This window comes from Balaenoptera musculus, chromosome 6 (genome assembly GCF_009873245.2).
Source record: "Balaenoptera musculus isolate JJ_BM4_2016_0621 chromosome 6, mBalMus1.pri.v3, whole genome shotgun sequence".
Taxonomy (NCBI): domain Eukaryota; kingdom Metazoa; phylum Chordata; class Mammalia; order Artiodactyla; family Balaenopteridae; genus Balaenoptera; species Balaenoptera musculus.
Genome location: NC_045790.1, coordinates 83,170,101 through 83,187,439, shown reverse-complemented (window position 1 = coordinate 83,187,439; position 17,339 = coordinate 83,170,101). Strand labels below are relative to the sequence as shown.

Below are 17,339 nucleotides of genomic sequence, written 5' to 3'. Positions count from 1 at the left end.
TTCTTGAGCCTCCCTCCCATCCTCCGTATCCCACTCCTCTAGGTCATCGCAAAGCACCAAGCCGATCTCCCTACGCTATGCTGCTGCTTCCCACCTGCCAACTATTTTACATTCGGTAGTGTATATATGTCAATGCTACTCCCACTTCGCCCCAGCTTTGCCCTCCCACCCCATGTCATCAAGTCCATTCTCTATGTCTACCTCTTTATTCCTGCCCTGCAACTAGATTCATCAGTACCATCTTTTTTTTTTCTTTCTAGATTCCATATATATGCGTTAGCATACGGTATTTGTTTTTCTCTTTCTGACTTACTTCACTCTGTATGACAGACTCTAGGTCCATCCACCTCACTACAAATAACTCAATTTCGTTTCTTTTTATGGCTGAGTAATATTCTATTGTATATATGTGCCACATCTTCTTTATCCATTCATCTGTCGATGGGCATTTAGGTTGGTTCCATGTCCTGGCTATTGTAAATAGTGCTGCAGTGAACATTGTGGTGCATTGTGGTGGTGTCTTTTTGAATTATGGTTTTCTCAGGGTATATGCCCAGTAGTGGGATTGCTGGGTCATATGGTAGTTCTATTTTTGATTTTTTATGGCACCTCCATACTGTTTTCCATAGTGGTTGTATCAATTTACATTCCCACCAACATTGTAGGAGGGCTCCCTTTTCACCACACCCTTTCCAGCATTTATTGTTTCTAGCTTTTTTGATAATGGCCATTCTGACCGGTGTGAGGTGATACCTCATTGTAGTTTTGATTTGCATTTCTCTAATAATTAGTGATGTTGAGCATCCTTTCATGTGCCTCTTGGCCATGTCTTCCTTGGTGAAATGTCTATTTAGGTCTTCTGCCCATTTTTTGACTGGATTGTTTGTTTTTTTGATATTAAGCTCCATGAGCTGTTTGTATATTTTGGAGATTAATCCTTTGTTTGTTGTTTCATTTGCAAATATTGTCTCCCATTCTGAGGGTTGCCTTTTTGTCTTGTTTATGGTTCCCTTTGCTGTGCAAAAGCTTTTAAGTTCAATTAAGTCCCATATGTTTATTTTTGTTTTTATTTCTGTTACTCTAGGAGTGGGTCAAAAAAGATCTTGCTGTGGTTTATGTCAAAGAGTGTGTTTTTCCTATGTTTTCCTCTAAAAGTTTTATAGTGTCTGGTCTTGCATTTAGGTCTTTAATCCATTTGGAGTTTATTTTTGTATATGGTGTTAGGTAGTGTTCTAATTTCATTCTTTTACATGTAGCTGTCCAGTTTTCCCAGCACCACTTATTGAAGAGGCTATCTTTTCTCCATTGTATATTCTTGCCTCCTTTGTCGTAAATTAGGTGCCCATATGTGCGTGGGTTTATCTCTGGGCATTCTATCCTGTACCATTGATCTATATTTCTGTTTTTGTGCCAGTACCATACTGTCTTGATTACTGTAGCTTTGTGGTATAGTTTGAAGTTGGGGCGCCTGATTCGTCCAACTCCGTTTTTCTTTCTCAAGATTGCTTTGGCTATTCGGGTCTTCTTCTCCATATGAATTGTAAGATTTTTTGTTCTAATTCTGTGAAGAATGACATTGGTAGTTTGATAGGGATTGCACTGAATCTGTAGATTGCTTTGGGTAGAATAGTCATTTTCACAGCGTTGATTCTTCCAATCCAGGAACATGGTCTATCTCTCCATCTGTTTGTATCATCTTTAATTTCTTTCATCAGTGTCTTATAATTTTCTGCATACAGGTCTTTTGTCTCCTTAGGTGGGTTTATTCCTAGGTATTTTATTCTTTTTGTTGCAATGGTAAATGGGAGTGTTTCCTTAATTTCTCTTTCTGATTTTTCGTTGTTGCTGTATAGGAATGCCAGAGATTTCTGTGCATTAATTTTGTATCCTGCAACCTTACCAAATTCATTGATTAGTTCTAGTAGTTTTCTAGTGGCATATTTAGGATTTTCTATGTATAGAATCATGTCATCTGCAAACAGTGACAGTTTTATTTCTTCTTTTCCAATTTGTATTCCTTTTATTTCTTTTTCTTCTCTGATTGCTGTGGCTAAGACTTCCAAAACTATGTGGAATAAGAGTGACAAGAGTGGACATCCTTGTCTTGTTCCTGATCCTAGTGGAAATGCTTTCAGTTTTTCACCATTGAGTATGATGCTTGCTGTGGGTTTGTCATATATGGCCTTTATTATGTTGAGGTAGGTTCCCTCTATGTCCATTTTCTGGAGAGTTTTTATCATAAATGGGTGTTGAATTTTGTCAAAAGCTTTTTCTGCATCTATTGAGATGATCATGTGGTTCTTATTCCTTAATTTGTTAGTGTGGTGTATCACATTGATTGATTTGCGTATATTGAAGAATTCTTGCATCCCTGGGGTAAATCCCACTTGATCATGGTGTATGATCCTTTTAATGTGCTGTTGGATTCTGTTTGGTAGTATTTTGTTCAGGATTTTTGCATCTATGTTCGTCACTGATACTGATCTATCATTTTTTTGTGTGATATCTTTTTCTGGTTTTGGTATCAGGGTGATGGTAGCTTCGTAGAATGAATTTGGGAGTGTTTCTCCCTCTGCAATTTTTTGGAAGAGTTTGAGAAGGATAAGTGCTAGCTCTTCTCTAAATGTTTGATAGAATTTGCCTGTGAAGCCTTCTGGTCCTGGACTTTTGTTTGTTGGAAGATTTTTAGTTGCGGCTTCAATTTCATTACATGTGATAGGTCTGTTTATATTTTCTAATTCTTCCTGGTTCAGTCTTGGAAAATTGTACCTTTCCAAGAATTTGTCCATTTCTTCATGGTTGTCCATTTTATTGGCATATAGTTGTTTGTAGTAGTCTCTTATAATCCTTTGTATTTCTGCAGTGTCAGTTGTGATTTCTCCTTTTTCATCTCTAATTTTATTGATTTGTGTTCTCTCCCTTTTTTTCTTGATGAGTGTGGCTAAGAGTTTATCAATTTTGTTTATCTTTTCAAAGAACCAGCTTTTAGTTTTATTGATCTTTGCTATTGTTTTCTTCGTTTCTATTTCATTTATTTCTGCTCTGATCTTTATGATTTCTTTCCTTCTACTGACTTTGGGTTTTCTTTGTTCTTCTTTCTCTAGTTATTTTAAGTGTAGGGTTAGATTGTTTATTTGAGATTTTTCTTGTTTCTTGAGGTGAGATTGAATTGCTATAAACTTCTGTCTTAGAACTGCTTTTGCTGCGTCCCATAGGTTTTGGGTTGTCATGTTTTCATTGTCATTTGTGTTATCTCTTGGTTATTTAGTAGTGCATGGTTTAGCCTCCATGTATTTGTGTTTTTTGCAGTTTTTTCCTGTAATTAATTTCCAATCTCATAGTGTTGTGGTCAGAAAAGATGCTTGATACGATTTCAATTTTCTTGAATTTTCCGAGGCTTGATTTGTGACCCAAGATGTGATCTATCCTGGAGAATGTTCCATGTGCACTTGAGAAGAAAGTGTATTCTGCCACTTTTGGGTGGAATGTTCTATGAATATCAGTTAGATCTATCTGGTCCATTGTGTCATTTAAAGCTGTGTTTCCTTATTTATTTTCTGTTTGGATGATCTGTCCATTGGTGTAAGTGGGGTGTTAAAGTCCCCTACTATTACTGTGTACTGTCGATTTCTCCTTTCATGGTTGTTAGCATTTGCTTTATGTATTGAGGTGCTCCTATGTTGGGTACATAAACATTTATAATTGTTATATCTTCTTCTTGGATTAATCCTTTGATCATTTTGCAGTGTCCCTCCTTATCTCTTGTAACAGTCTTTATTTTAAAGTCTACTTAATCTGATACGAGTATTGCTACTCCAGCTTTCTTTTGATTTCCATTTGCATGAAATATCTTTTTCCATCCCTTCACTTTCAGTCTGTATGTGTCCCTAGGTCTGAAGTGGGTCTCTTGTAGACAGCATATATATGGGTCTTGTTTTTGTATCCATTCAGCCAGTCTATGTCTTTTGGTTGGGGCATTTAATCCATTTACATTCAAGGTTATTATTGATATGTATGTTCCTATTACCATTTTCCTAATTGTTTTGGGTTTGTTTTCGTGGGTCTTTTTCTTCTCTTGTGTTTCCCGCTTAGAGGAGTTTCTTTAGCATTTGTTGTAATGCTGGTTTGGTGGTGCTGAATTCTCTTAGCTTTAGCTTGCCTGAAAAGCTTTTGACTTCTCCACCAAATCTGAATGAGATCCTTGCTGGGTAGAGTAATCTTGGTTGTAGGTTTTTCTCTTTCATCACTTTAAGTATATCCTGCCACTCCCTTCTGGCCTGCAGAGGTTCCACTGAAAAATCAGCTGATAACCTTATGGGGATTGCTTTGTATGTTATTTTTTGTTTTTCCCTTGCTGCTTTTAATATTTTTTCTTTGAATTTAATTTTTGTTAGTTTGATTAATATGTGCCTTGGTGTGTTTTTCCTAGGGTTTATCCTGTATGGGACTCTATGTGCTTCCTGGACTTGGGTGACTATTTCCTTTCCCATGTTAGGGAAGTTTTCAACTATAATCTCTTCAAATATTTTCTCAGACCCTTTCTTTTTCTCTTCTTCTGGGACCCCTATAATTTGAAGGTTGGTGCATTTAGTGTTGTTCCAGAGGTCTCTGAGGTTGTCTTCAATTCTTTTCATTCTTCTTTCTTTATTCTGCTCCTTGGCAGTTATTTCCACCATTTTGTCTTCCAGCTCGCTTATTCGTTCTTTTGCCTCAGTTATTCTGTTATTGATTCCCTCTAGTGTATTTTTCATTTCAGTTATTGTGTTGTTCATCTCTGTTTGTTTTTCTTTAGTTCTTTTAGATCTTTGTTAAAGATTTCTTGTATTTTCTCAATCTGTGCTTCCATTCTATTTCCGAGATTCTGGATCATCTTTACTGTCATTACTCTGAATTCTTTTTCAGGTAGATTGCCTGTTTCCTCTTCATTTATTTGGTCTTGTAGGTTTTTACCTTGCTCCTTCATTTGTGACATATTTTTTTGCCATCTCCTTTTTTTTTTTTCTTTATGAGTGGGATTGTATTCCTGTTTTACTGGTTGTTTGGCCTGAGGCTTCCAACACTGGAGTTTGTAGGCTACTGGGTAGAGCTGGGTCTTGGTGCTGAGATGGGGACTTCTGTGAGACCTCACTCCGGTGAATATTCCCTGGGGTCTGAGGTTCTCTGTTAGTCCACTGGTTTGGACTCAGAGCTCCCACCACAGGAGCTTCCGCCGGACCCCAGGCTCACAAACCAAGATCCCGCAAGCCACGTGGAGTGGCAAAAAAAAAAAGGGGCAGGATGGCGGGAGGCCTTGGCTGTGGAGGGCGGGGCCTAAGCAAGGGCCTAAGCGAGGTTTGGGCAGTGGGTGGGGCCAATGCTCAGGACCCACAGGGCTGGAAAAGGCCCTGGGGGCTGTGGGGGGTGGGGCTTAGGCTCAAGGAACAGAAGGGACACAGGTGTGCCCCCCACCTCTGGTCTCAGAGGGCAGTGGACCTCACCTGGGAGCCCAGCAGGCTTCCTGTGCCCGAGTGGGCGGGGCAGTCGCCCTCCATTCCTCTCCTGCTCCTCCTGGGATGGCCCCTCCCACCTGCCACTCCTGATCTCGCCAGCCTCCCTCCTATGCCCCCAGGGCCCACACCGGCTGGATGGGGCTTTGGAGTGGGGGGGAAACAGCTTGGGAGCTCAGCAGGCTCCCCAGCCAATGTGGGCCCGGCGATCACCCTCCACTCTTCTCCCACTCTTCCCGCAGGGTCCCTCCCACCTGCCTCTCCTGATCTCCCCAGCCTCAGGGGCGCTGATCCTGTCTGGCCTCCACTTCTCTTTCCCCCCTCAGTCCCCCTACGTCCTACCGGTTCACTCTCAGGTTCCTCCCGTCTCCTTGGGCATCGGAGTCTCCCACCAGCGGCCGGCAGGCGCCCTAGTTGTGGGGAGACGCTAACTCTGCGTCTTCCCACACCGCCATCTTGACTCTGCCTCCTCAAAATTTTTTTTTTAATGAATATTCGCCCAAAACCTGGCTCAGCCATAAAAATATCAGCAAAGGAGTGTGGACCCTCAGCCTGCAAACCATTTGACTTCCAGGTGAGCCCACCCCAGTATCCGAGTTGTGATATATACTCAAGTCAGCTAATTAGTCTGTTAGTTTCAGACAAGTGCTATATTGGAGAAGGTTAATCAGAAATGATGGCCTGAGTTTCACCTTTCGTCAGTCCTAAGCCATTGCTTCTTTCCTTTCCCATTTTTTTGTGATTATTCAAAGTTGTGCATATTTGTCTTACTAAATTTGCACAGTGCCAAAAAGGTGAAAAAAACTTTCAAAGGAGTCACGATCCAACCACCCAGAGGCCAGCACTGTTCGTATTTGGTAAGATTGCTCTGCAGCATTCTGTGCTGAATGTTTTTCTTTATGTGGCTGAGATAAATTTGGATCTATAATTTTACATTCTACTTACTCTGTTTAACAGTAAATATATGCAGTTACCCATACTCATTAAGAACTCTTTTAATATAATAAAATAAATTTGCAAGGATGTACTAAAATTATTTTTTTTTAATCCCTACTTGTTGGATATGTAGATATCCAAACTTTCTATAAATAGTGCTACAGTGAGCAACTTCGTGTATAAGGCTTTCTAATTATCTCCTCAGAATAGACGTCTAAAAAAAGTGAAATTATGAAGTCAAAGAGTCTAAGTCAAGGTATATGGTACTTTGTCCTGAAATACCTTCCAGCAGGAGCCAGTGAACACCCCCACCAGCTGTGGTTATAAGTTCCAGTGTCACCCTTGCCAGCATTGGGTACTACCAATTTGCTTTTTAATTTTTATTAATTTGATAGGCCGAGAAGTATAGCTTGTGTTGGTTTGTATTTCTTTAACTACTAGATAGACTGAACATTTTTTCTACTTTTAATGGCCATTTGCTTTTTTTCCTTTTGAGAATTATCAGGCAGGTCCTTTGAAACTTGGGGGTTTTTAAAGGGCAGTTACCATTATCATCTTCAATCAGTTGTGGATGCAGGGAGTGATTATGGTTTTCGTCATCTATGGCTCCCTCCTGAGGTTAGGAAGCATAGTGTGCTGGAACCCTGTCTCGCCCTGACCTCATTTCTCAGGCAATTAAGGCTAAGGTGGTGTGTAATAATGACATGGCTGTCATCCCCTCTATTTTTTAGCCCTCTGCAGTTTGCACAGTGTCACCCCGTTCATTATCTCAGGTTGAGCCTCATCACAGCCCCAGCATGTGATACCATCCCCCTTTTACAGATACAGAAACTCAGCAGCATGGGGTCATGCCTGGGACAGAGTGAGTAGTGGATTAGGGATTCGGGGTCCTCTGACCCCACCTCCCCACATCCAATGCTCTGTCCTCTTCCCTGCTGCCTTTAGGTGTGTGTTGATGGAATCCTGATGGCACCTTCCCAGCTGTCTTGGAAGAATGACTTGGAAGGATTGTGTGAAGGGAGACTCTTCTGCCCTCCCAAGTGTCCAGGAGACCTCGTCAGCACTAGAGGTTCTCTGCTTGGGGATCTGGAAAGGGCAGTCCATGAAATAAAAGAAGAGAAAGTTTAAAGTCTAGGCTCATTTGGTGGAGTTTTTTTTTTTTTTTTCCACTCTTGGCAGAAAACAGTCTGCCGGAGATTATTAATTTTTAATTTGCTTTACATTTTGACCACATTTATTTCTTGGTTTAAAAAATATATGTTTAATCTACACTGCTGCCCTCTGAGGTCAGGATATGCCGGCATCCTGCTGCCCACCCATAGCCCAATGTCAGCAGCAACCATCTGAGGTACAATTATCATCCTCGTTTTATAGATGAGGAAATTAAGGCCCAGAGAGATGAAGTATCTTGCTCAAGGTCACCCAGCTAGTAAATGGGAGGGTTGGGATTTGAACCCAGGCTGTGTGATTCCAGTCTCTGTTCTTCACCTCTATATATCACTGCCTCTCGCCTACGTATTCAGTGAAGATGTTCTTTGGGCTTAAAAAAAATCCACATCCCCCCTCTTTTCCCATCTCAAAATATGTGTGTAAAGGGCAGCAACTAGGAGGGGGGGGGTCTGCGAGGATGGGGTGAGAAGTAAATCACTGTGAAGACGAATCTGTCATCTTTTGGACAAGGGGGAGTAAAGGCAGTTCAAACTCTCACTCTGTATCAGAAAGTTCGGCTCCCTCTGAAGTCCCTGGAGATATGAGGGCTGGAAAGATGCACAGGGCAGGGTAGGAGACGTCCCTTCCGGGCCGAGTGACCCAGGGCAAGTCATTCTTGCTCCTTGGGTTCTGCTGCCCTTCCTCATCTGGGAAATTGGACCCCTGCATCTTGGGGGCCTCTCCAGCCCTGGCATGGTGTGTTTGTGGGTGCTGGGGGAGATTCTGACTCAGGATGTTTTTATTAAACTCGGTACTCTTTCAATTAGGTAATTTGTTTTCCCCAAGACGCCCATGGTTTTTTCAAGTATAAGTTAAACGTTAAACAGCACTGTGTCAATTGAATTAATGGTTAAAAGATTTAACAAGACTTTCTGTGTCTGTCTTCAATTTCCTCCACAGGGACGCGAGAGACAAATTTTACAGGAAACCATTCACAACTTCCACTCTTCCTTCGAGAGCAGCGCCAGCAACACCAGGGCCCCTGGAAACAATCCCTGTACGTGACCTTCCTTCCTGTGGTCACCAGCGTGAGCTTTCTGAATCTCAGTACCCCCTTCACATGGCTGGTGCTCCAGCCACCATCAGACCTTTCCCATTCCCTGAAACACACTATGTTTTTGTCACACCGCTGTGCCTTAGTCCTTCTGCCTGGAACACCTGTCTTCCCTTCCCTGCTGTAGTAGTTGGTGATGCTTGTTGCTATAACAAACTCCAACACAGTAGAGACTTACTCTCCCATACAATCCAGCATGGCTGCGTCCGCTCGGCAGAAGCACACGGTGATTCAGGGACCCAGCTCCTTTCATCTGTGGCTCTGCCATTCCTGGGGCCCCGGAGGCTTTGTTTCTGGCCGGCAGAGGGGAAGGGGATGGTGAAGAAGGCACAGCCATCTCTTCACTGCTTTGCTCTTAACTGCTCACATTCCATTGGTTCCTCCTTCTCACATTCCGTTGGCCACTCATAGTCACGTGGTCCCACGTGTAGTCGTTGTTCAGGTAGTGGCTTCCCAGCAAAAACTCTGTACTTAGATGGGGGAGCACATATTTTGGCAGTAGGTTAGCCACTCTTCCACATCTTCCCTTAGAACTTCTGGCTTGTCCCTAATGGTCCAAGTCACCTATCAAATGAAGCCTTTCTCAACTCCCTTACACAGAACGAACTCCTCCAGCCTCTGGGGCCCTTACTGCTCTGTGTGGTAGCTCTGCTCTAGCACTTCACTGCACCTGCTGCAGCCAGCGTACAACAGCTGTTCAGGATGTATAGGTTGAATACGTATTTCTTTCTTGCAAAGGCAGCGTTTCACGTAGGAAAAACGGCGAGGCCCAAGGTGTGATCTTGAGGGATCCCTTTTCCTTCCTGGCCTTCAGTTTCCTTGTCTGTCGACAGGCAAGACAATGCTCTGATATTCCACGCTGCTCACCCCGTATCACAGTAGGGCTTTTTCACTTTGAGTGGGAGCAGAAGACCCTAATATATTACATTGTAGAAGGACTTGGGTACTCACATTTTCTAGGCAAAGAAGTGAAGAATTTAGAATTTCTTCTAAGGCTACATTCCTCAGAAGGGAATCAGCCTGTGTAGTTTTCTACCGTGTCATATTCTATGAAAGGGACTCTGACTTTTGAGTCCAGTAGGTTTCTGAAATGTCTTCAAGTGCGTAATTCATTCGACCAGCACCGCTGGGTGCTGGGGGTGCAGAGATGAGTCAGAGCCAGTCCCCACCCTTGAGGACCTGGACAGCAAGAGAAGAAAGGAATGGTGGTCCCAGCCTCGAGGGGCAGCACGGAAGAGTGGAGAGAGCGTGTGCTCTGGACTCAGGCTCAGGGTTCTGGTTCAGCCCCGTGGCTAGCCAGCTGTGTGGCCAGGGACGGATAAGTCGGCGCTTAGAGCCAGTGTGCGTCAAGCACTTGGTCTGTGGGACATGCGCAATGGATAGCGGCCTTTGCAGAGTTCTCATCTTTACCGTGAGCTCTGCCTGGCCGCATGCTGGTCTCCTTGGGAGATGTGGCCTCTCATCTGTCCCTTCCCCGGCCATGAGTGCCCATTCACCCTCTGCTGGCTTCTAGAGGGAGTCCTGACCATGTTGCCTGGAGCCTCATCGTGTTCTCCCTCTGTCTGTTGATCCAGTGGGTGCTGTTCCTCCTTCATCCTCCCATCTTCCCACCCATAAAAGCCAGCTTCCCACATGACTGGAGAGAAGAGGCTTTGTTTTAGCCATCACTGACAGACACCTTTATAAATGTTCCTCGCATCCCAACCTTCTTTAAGGAGACACAGTCATTGAGCACCTACTGTGTGCAGCAGCTGGAACCCAGTGTCATCTGTCCTCACCAGAAGCCTGGAGGCTGGCATGGTTTAACCTCATCCTGCACGCCGGGGAAACAGACACGGAGGACTGGAGCTGCATGCCAGTTCCCCAGCCCGGAAGGAGTAGAGCTGGCAGAGAACCGGATCTAGTGGGCTCTGAGCCCATGCTTTTGCCACCAATTCCTGTAGACTCCTGGGGCTAGAGGCACCAGGGATTCTCGCTGTTTTAACGTCCTCATATCTTCAGAGGCTATCGATAGGCCTAGGGTTGTTTGCCCCTGGAATACACATGGGCCCCTGAGTGAGGTGCTGTGAGGTTTTGTGCCCACTCTTTGCTGTCCTCCTGGTCTTTTCATCACCCCTATATTTGTGCAGCTTTCACTTGGGTAAGTTTGATTGAATCCCTATGATTGAATACCTGTGATACACAGGAGCTGTGCTGGGGGTCAGCATTCCACAAATGCACACCTCCACGATCTCATCTAATGACCCCAGACGGAGCAGGGCTTATTATTCTCACTTTGCAGATGGGAAAACAGGCTCAGGACAGATGCCTTTTTTGTCTTTTTCACTGGATTCAGTGGTTCTAAGGTTTTTTCTCCCAGGCAGTTTGTGGGCTGGTTGGTGAGAGATCCCCGGCACCCTTTCTGGACCATGATCACCCCCTTCCTGGTGATACTCCAGGAGGCTATTCTGGTCCACAGTGTTTTCCTTGCTTGATGACCATCAGCATTTCCCAAAGTGTGTTCCTTGGAACCCTAGTTCCACAGGATGTTGATAGGTTTTTCATAAAGAAAAAAAAGGGGGAGGAAATGTATACATGACAGTGGGGTGAGGCTCTGTGATCAATAGGTTTGGCAGACACTGGGTTAAAGCCCAGTTACATGATGCTTGCTGCAGGACACCTCAGAATCCTTATCACGCCACACATGGGGGCGTGTCTCTTCAAGGGGGCCATGCAGCTTGTAGCATTTCCCATACATTAGATCACAGAATGCTGTTTCATGGCACTCTTGCAAGACTGAGGTTCATTGGACACCATTAGGGAAGCCCTGCTTTGACTGGGCAGTGGCAGTCATGAGGCCTCACAGCACCTGGGAGTGGGCCCAAGGGGCCCTCGAGGCCTTTTGCTGGATCAGGGGTCTTTGGTAATTGCTTCTTTTCTTTCCAGCAGCTCTCTGCTTGGCAGTGGGACATCACAGTGAGGGAGTCCCCTGACTGAGAGAACCAGGATCCTGCTCATAGGGCTCTGCATCCAGGGCATCTCCTGCAGGGTCAGGGACATCATTTCCCAGTGTTGTTGCAGTGTCCTGCCTGGCAAGTGCTGGGTGTCTAAGCCCTGTTCCCCAATGGCCAGGAGAAGGTTCCCACCTCCTTGCTTCAGTGCCAGACCATTACATGGAGGCTGCAAGTTTTGCCAGGAAAACGTTTACTTTTTCATTCACTACATATTTACTGAGCATTTACCCTGTGCCCACCCTGTGCTTGTGCTTTGGATCCAGAGATGAAAAACACTCATCTCTGCCCTCAAAGAATCCACAGTATCTTAGAGGAGACAAGCATGTAAGTCAGACGTTGTAGTGCCTGTAAGGAGTCTTACAGTAAAGGCGTGTGCTGGGCCCACGGCTCTGAGGACGTCGTGCGTGATGGCTCAGGTTCGGCCTGGGTGGGCCCCATTGGAAAGACTGGGTCTGAAAGGGTAAGTCAGCACAGCTGGCAGGTGGGGAAGAGAAAGGGCTCCCCAGATGGGGGCACAGTGTGTGAGAAGGCAGGCGGCATATAACATTTCTGGGTTAAATATTATCGGGGGTTAAGTTAGATACCTGTTATTCCAATTTTTGGTTCTTTTCTTTGAAATGCATAGCAGCAGTCTGTTACCTGGAAGAGCACTGAATCTATAGTCAGTCCTAGCACTGTGTTTTGGCTCAGCCACTTCTTAATGGGTAACATATTTCTTCCATTCCTTGAACCTCAGTTTCCCTTTCAGTTACACGGGGATAGTGCTCCCCAAGGCGCTGAGGATCAGATGAAGGTGAAAGCCCTTTTCACACCATGTGGAGCTCTGCAGATGTGAGAAATCTCCACGATGGTCGCCTGTTTGAAATCCTCTGTTTCTGTTTCTCCCCCGCCCCACCCCGCCTCCCGCTTGCCCTGCTGTAGCCAGGGCTGGGTGGGCGAGGCCAGAAGCAGCAGCCCCCAGCCAGAGGTGGCAGCAGCTTAGGTGGCTCTGCTGGTATCGGAGCCCCGAGGAAGTGAGGGTTGGTGGTGAATCCCCACCCTCCAGCTGTGGCTGACTCTGGTGTTTGTGTCACTGGGATTCCCAGCAAGGTGGACAGAAAGAAGGGAGGCCTTCCAGCCTGATCACAGGGGCTGATCCAGGGGGCAGAGAGGAAGCAGGAAACCCCTCCAGTTTGCTCTTGCCTCAGAGCTGCCTAAGGACAGTGCCGTGCAGGCCAGGCCCGGGCTAGACAGCTGTGAACATCTATGCTGACCTTCCAAGAAAGCACCTCTTGAGGGCTTGGGACCCTTCCTGGGAAGATTCTGCAGCCCAGACTGAAGGTGTTGTGAAGCACCATCTGTGCTTTGTTCAGGCAAGGTAATCATGTCTCATTAACCAACAGATCCTGTTCAGCATGTAAGGAGACCTGATGCTTTCCCTGACAAAGTCGATACCAGATTCTGAAGGACTGGCCAGGGACTGAATCTCCTCCCTGGGGGAGTTGGGTGGTGAGTCCCCTCTTCAGCTTCCTTCCTAAGGTGGGGACCACTCAGGGCCCTCCCTACCCAGTGGGTTGAGCCAGCCCCCATGAGTCTTAGTTCCAGTTGGAGCTGCCTCCCTAGGGCTCATAGACACAGGGCATGGCCATCCTCTTCCAGGAGACCTTGTTCCCACTGTCCAGGTGGCAGGGGTAGGGTTTGGCCTCAGCAGGGCCACTGGATCCTTTGATAAGAGACCAAGGTGCTGTTCTGTTTCAGCTCTACTGTGTGTTTCCATGTTCCTTAACATCCAACACTTCTTTTTGTTACTATTTTATTGTTTTTCCATACAGGGATTTGATTCTTTGAAGGATTTTTGTTTGCCAAATGTATATTAAATAATGGTGAGTTTGTCTTCTCACTTTGATTTTGCTCATCGAAGGTATAAAATGCTGCTCAGATTTCTTCCAGTGAGAACTGTTATGGAGCAAGTGCCTATGGTGTGCTGGGCGCTTCCGTTGCCTCACCTCCTTCATGATAATCTTGTGAGGCAGCCTTAAAACCCCCTTTCTACCAATTTGGTGAGTGTGGCACACAGATATTAACCTCACCAAGGTCACCTTGTAACAGGCGATGGTCGATTTGAATGCAGGCCTCACCTGTCACTTCTCTCCATGCTGTCTTGCTGCCTTTCAGCACAGAGAGAAATGTTGAATTGGGATAAGCCCAGCCAACACAAAACAAATAAAACCTTGTTAGTCTGTATGGCTTGTTCACAATTTTTTTTTTTTTTTTGGTGGGGTGGTGTTTATGAAATACTATAATACTATACATATATGGCTTGGAGATTCTCTTTGTTTCTGCTGAGAGTCTTTACAAGTCGGGGGCTCCCTCATCTCCACCTCTTCTGCTCTCAGTGTCTCATGTTGGCTGTGCTCAGCCCTATAGAGCATTCAGGAAGCAGAAGGTAGCATGGGTCCCAGGCCCAAAACAGGTGGAATGAGGCCAAGGTCTGTGGGGCCCCAGAGTGGGGAGCAAAGATACTGGGGAGACCATGGGAGTAGGGCCAGCACTCCATGAGGAAGAACATTCCAGGGACCAGGGCTACCTAGAAGGGAGAGCATCCCCCAGATGAGCCCCAGAGGCTGGTCAAGCCCAGGGCAGCTGGAGAGGGGAACTCAGACTTTAGATGAAGATTGGACCAGGCAAGAGGTTCCCAAACGACCCAATGGTGGAGGTGATAGGAGAAAAACAAGTACAAGGCAATGAGTTTACCTGACACATTTTATGGGTTTGGCCTTGATCCTGACACAAGTCCCTATTACTTTGAGGGGAGAGGGTGGTGGTAGTGGTGGTTTTAGTTTCATGGATGTGTGAAATCCAAAAGTCTGAGAAACATTGCTCTAGGTCACTTTTGAGGTCCCTTCCAGCCTCCTGAGTCTGTGAAAATCTATAAAAAGAAGGGGGAGTGGTTCCTCAGTAAGTTAAACATCGAACAACCATATGACCCAGCAACTCTATTCCTAGGTAATATACCCAAAAGAATTGAAAATAGGTATTCAAATAAAAACTTGTATGCAGATATTCATAGCAGCACAATTCACAACAGCCGCAAGATGGTAATAATCCAGATGGCCATCAACAGATGAATGGATAAACAAAATTTGGGATTGTCCACACAACGGAATAGTGTTCAGCCATGGAAGTAGTGATCCACACTACAACATGGAGGAAACTTGAAAACATTGTGCTAAGTGAAAAAAGCCAGACACAAAAGACCACGTACTATGTGATTCCATTTATATGAAATGTACAGAATAGGCCAATCCATAGGGATGGAAAGCTGAGATTTGGGGACTGAGGAAATGGGGAGCCACTGCTTAATGGGTAGGCGATTTCCTTTTGGGGTCATGAAAAAGTTCTGGAACTAGGTAATGGTGATGGTGGTACAACACTGTGGATGTGCTTAATGCCAGGCCACACTTTAAAATGGGTAAAATGGTAAGTTTTATATATTTTTTGCTATAATTTTAAAAGAAGGAAGAAAAGGGGAGCTCATGACCTGGCTGGTCTTCCACCCTTCTGTCAGTGTTCACCTTCTCCACCTTGTCCTTCAAGGTGAAGGATACATCACCATTGTAGGGTCTTGCTCTCCCTCCCCTCTCCCCCCCTCCCCCTGACACGTGTATGTACACACACCTTTCTGTCCCCTTCATCAGAGGGGTCTAGATGGGCTGCCGGTCTCAACCAGAGCCCCACACAGAAAATGCTCAGGAATAAGGTGGGGCTGCGCTTGTCCTGGCTCTGCGGGAGGCAAGCCCCTCGGGAAGGTGGGAACGCTCCCTGAGGCACCACACGCTCCCGGCCCTCCAGCTACTCCTCTGGCTCTCATTTCCTATCTCCACGGGGCTGGGGGCTTCTCCGCTTCACTTGCTCGCAGCTCTTTCAACAGAATAATTGTCTTCACTTTCCTCACAATAAGAAACACTCCCTTTGGGTCACAGACGACGGTTTTCTGAAGCGCTTCGGCGTTGGCCTCGACACTCGCTCCACCGAGGGGCCCCAGCCCCAGCGACGCCCACTTCCGCCCACTTCCGCCCACTTCCGCCACCAGCCCCCGCGCTTCCGGTGACACGGCCCCAGCCTTCCTCCGCGCAGTCCCGCTTTGTCTGCCGTGTCACAGGTGTCCCTCCCGATACCAGTGCCTAAACCACGTTCTGCAGGCAGTGGCCACGCAGAGTCTTCTCCTGGGGAACCCGGCCTGTGAGCCGGGGCTTTGTAAGTGTAAGGCTGTGCGTGTGTGGAGAGGAACTTCAGCCGTAAAGAAGGACCTAGAACTGGAGACTTCACACTAATGTTCCCGCAGGTTCTGTAGCTTGACTTCATCCGTGAGGGGGCCTCAGGGCAAACTGATTTTACTAACTCCTCATGAGGGACAGTGGCCGAGAACCTGAGTCAGACAGAATCCTCCGAGGGAATGTCCGTCAGGCCACCTGGAGCCGCAGGCTCGCGGGGAGGCCGTGTGCATGGTGACAGCTTCCTCAGGTAAGCGAACTCTGTTTCTCGCCGTCGGACGGAACGAGGGTTGACGCACTCATTCAGCAGACAGCCGCTGATGGGGCACTGGGGATGCCCAGAGGGCAAATCAAAGCCCCTGACTTTGTGGAGCTTATGATCCACTGGGGTGATGATAATCCTGGCTCCCAGGGCAGGACAAGGGTTAACTGAGATAATGCGAGTCAAGTGCTCAGCACTGTGCCGGGTACAGGATAAGTGTCTTGGGGCATCAGCCGGTTCTAATTGCTCATTCCCTCTCCCCGTTCCTTGAGGGTCAGGGCCACATGAGCTCTTCCTCACCAGCTGCAATGCAGGGGGACGTTGTGCTCTGCTGGGGCCGCAACTCATTAACGCAGCCGCGTTAATGAACCCTGAGCTGGTAGCAGTCAGAGGAGCTAGGTTATGGACCTGCGACAGGGCCAGGGATGCACCGGCCAAATGAACTGAAAGAATGACGGAAAATATTTGTTTATTGCATAGCAATGAATTTAACACACGTAACTCAGTTTACAACCCACAATTGTATAAGGAAGAATTTAGGGCAAAGAAAGAATTGGAGAAAAAAGCACAAGATGCAGACTGTGTTCTTTAGACCTGTGGAATAGCTGTCTCTACTTTGATCCACTTAGCATTCTTGGATCACATTGTTTTTTGTGGTTTTTTTTTTTACTTAAAAGTTTTATTTTTATTTTTAAACAATTGTACAAGTCATTATCAGTGAGTATAATTTGATATACATAATGTAACACACTGACGTTTTTACATCTATTGAGCTTCAAGATCAGATATAGCTTTCCCCAGAGTCCCGTGGGGGTTCCAGGATGCACAGAGCCTGGGGCTGTGGCCCTAAGGAGCCCTTGCCTGGCAGAAATTTCCCACCCGGAAAAAACCTCCCTGCTGACATTTCCAGTGGGCTTTCCAAGTTTCTTGAACTTTCAACTAAGCTTATAACCAGAGGCCTATGGGCATTGCACTCTGCTTTATTTGTTTGTTTGTTTGTTTGTTTATTTGAAGTATAGCTGATTTACAATATTGTGTTATTTTCTGTGTACAGCAAATTGATTCAGTTATTCTTTTTCATATTCTTTTTCTGTTATAGTTTATTACAAGATATTGAATATAGTTCCCTGTGCTATACAGTAGGAC

The 17,339-nt window shown here is 45.8% G+C and overlaps 1 protein-coding gene across 5 annotated transcripts in view; it reads left to right on the top strand.

Annotated features, from left to right (window-relative positions):
• Window positions 1-13,897, top strand: part of ANKS6 (ankyrin repeat and sterile alpha motif domain containing 6) — a 62,234-nt gene extending 48,337 nt beyond the window's left edge. For 2 of the 5 annotated variants that reach the window (XM_036856377.1, XM_036856378.1), the window contains exons 15-16: window positions 8,532-8,628; window positions 10,260-13,897. In XM_036856377.1, coding sequence (XP_036712272.1) covers window positions 8,532-8,628; window positions 10,260-10,321 — 159 coding nt within the window. In that variant the 3' untranslated portion in view covers window positions 10,322-13,897. Of the gene's footprint in view, window positions 1-8,531 lie in introns of all 5 variants that reach the window. The other 3 variants (XM_036856380.1, XM_036856379.1, XM_036856381.1) reach the window with 3 other exon arrangements.
• Window positions 13,898-17,339: the final 3,442 nt, after the last annotated feature.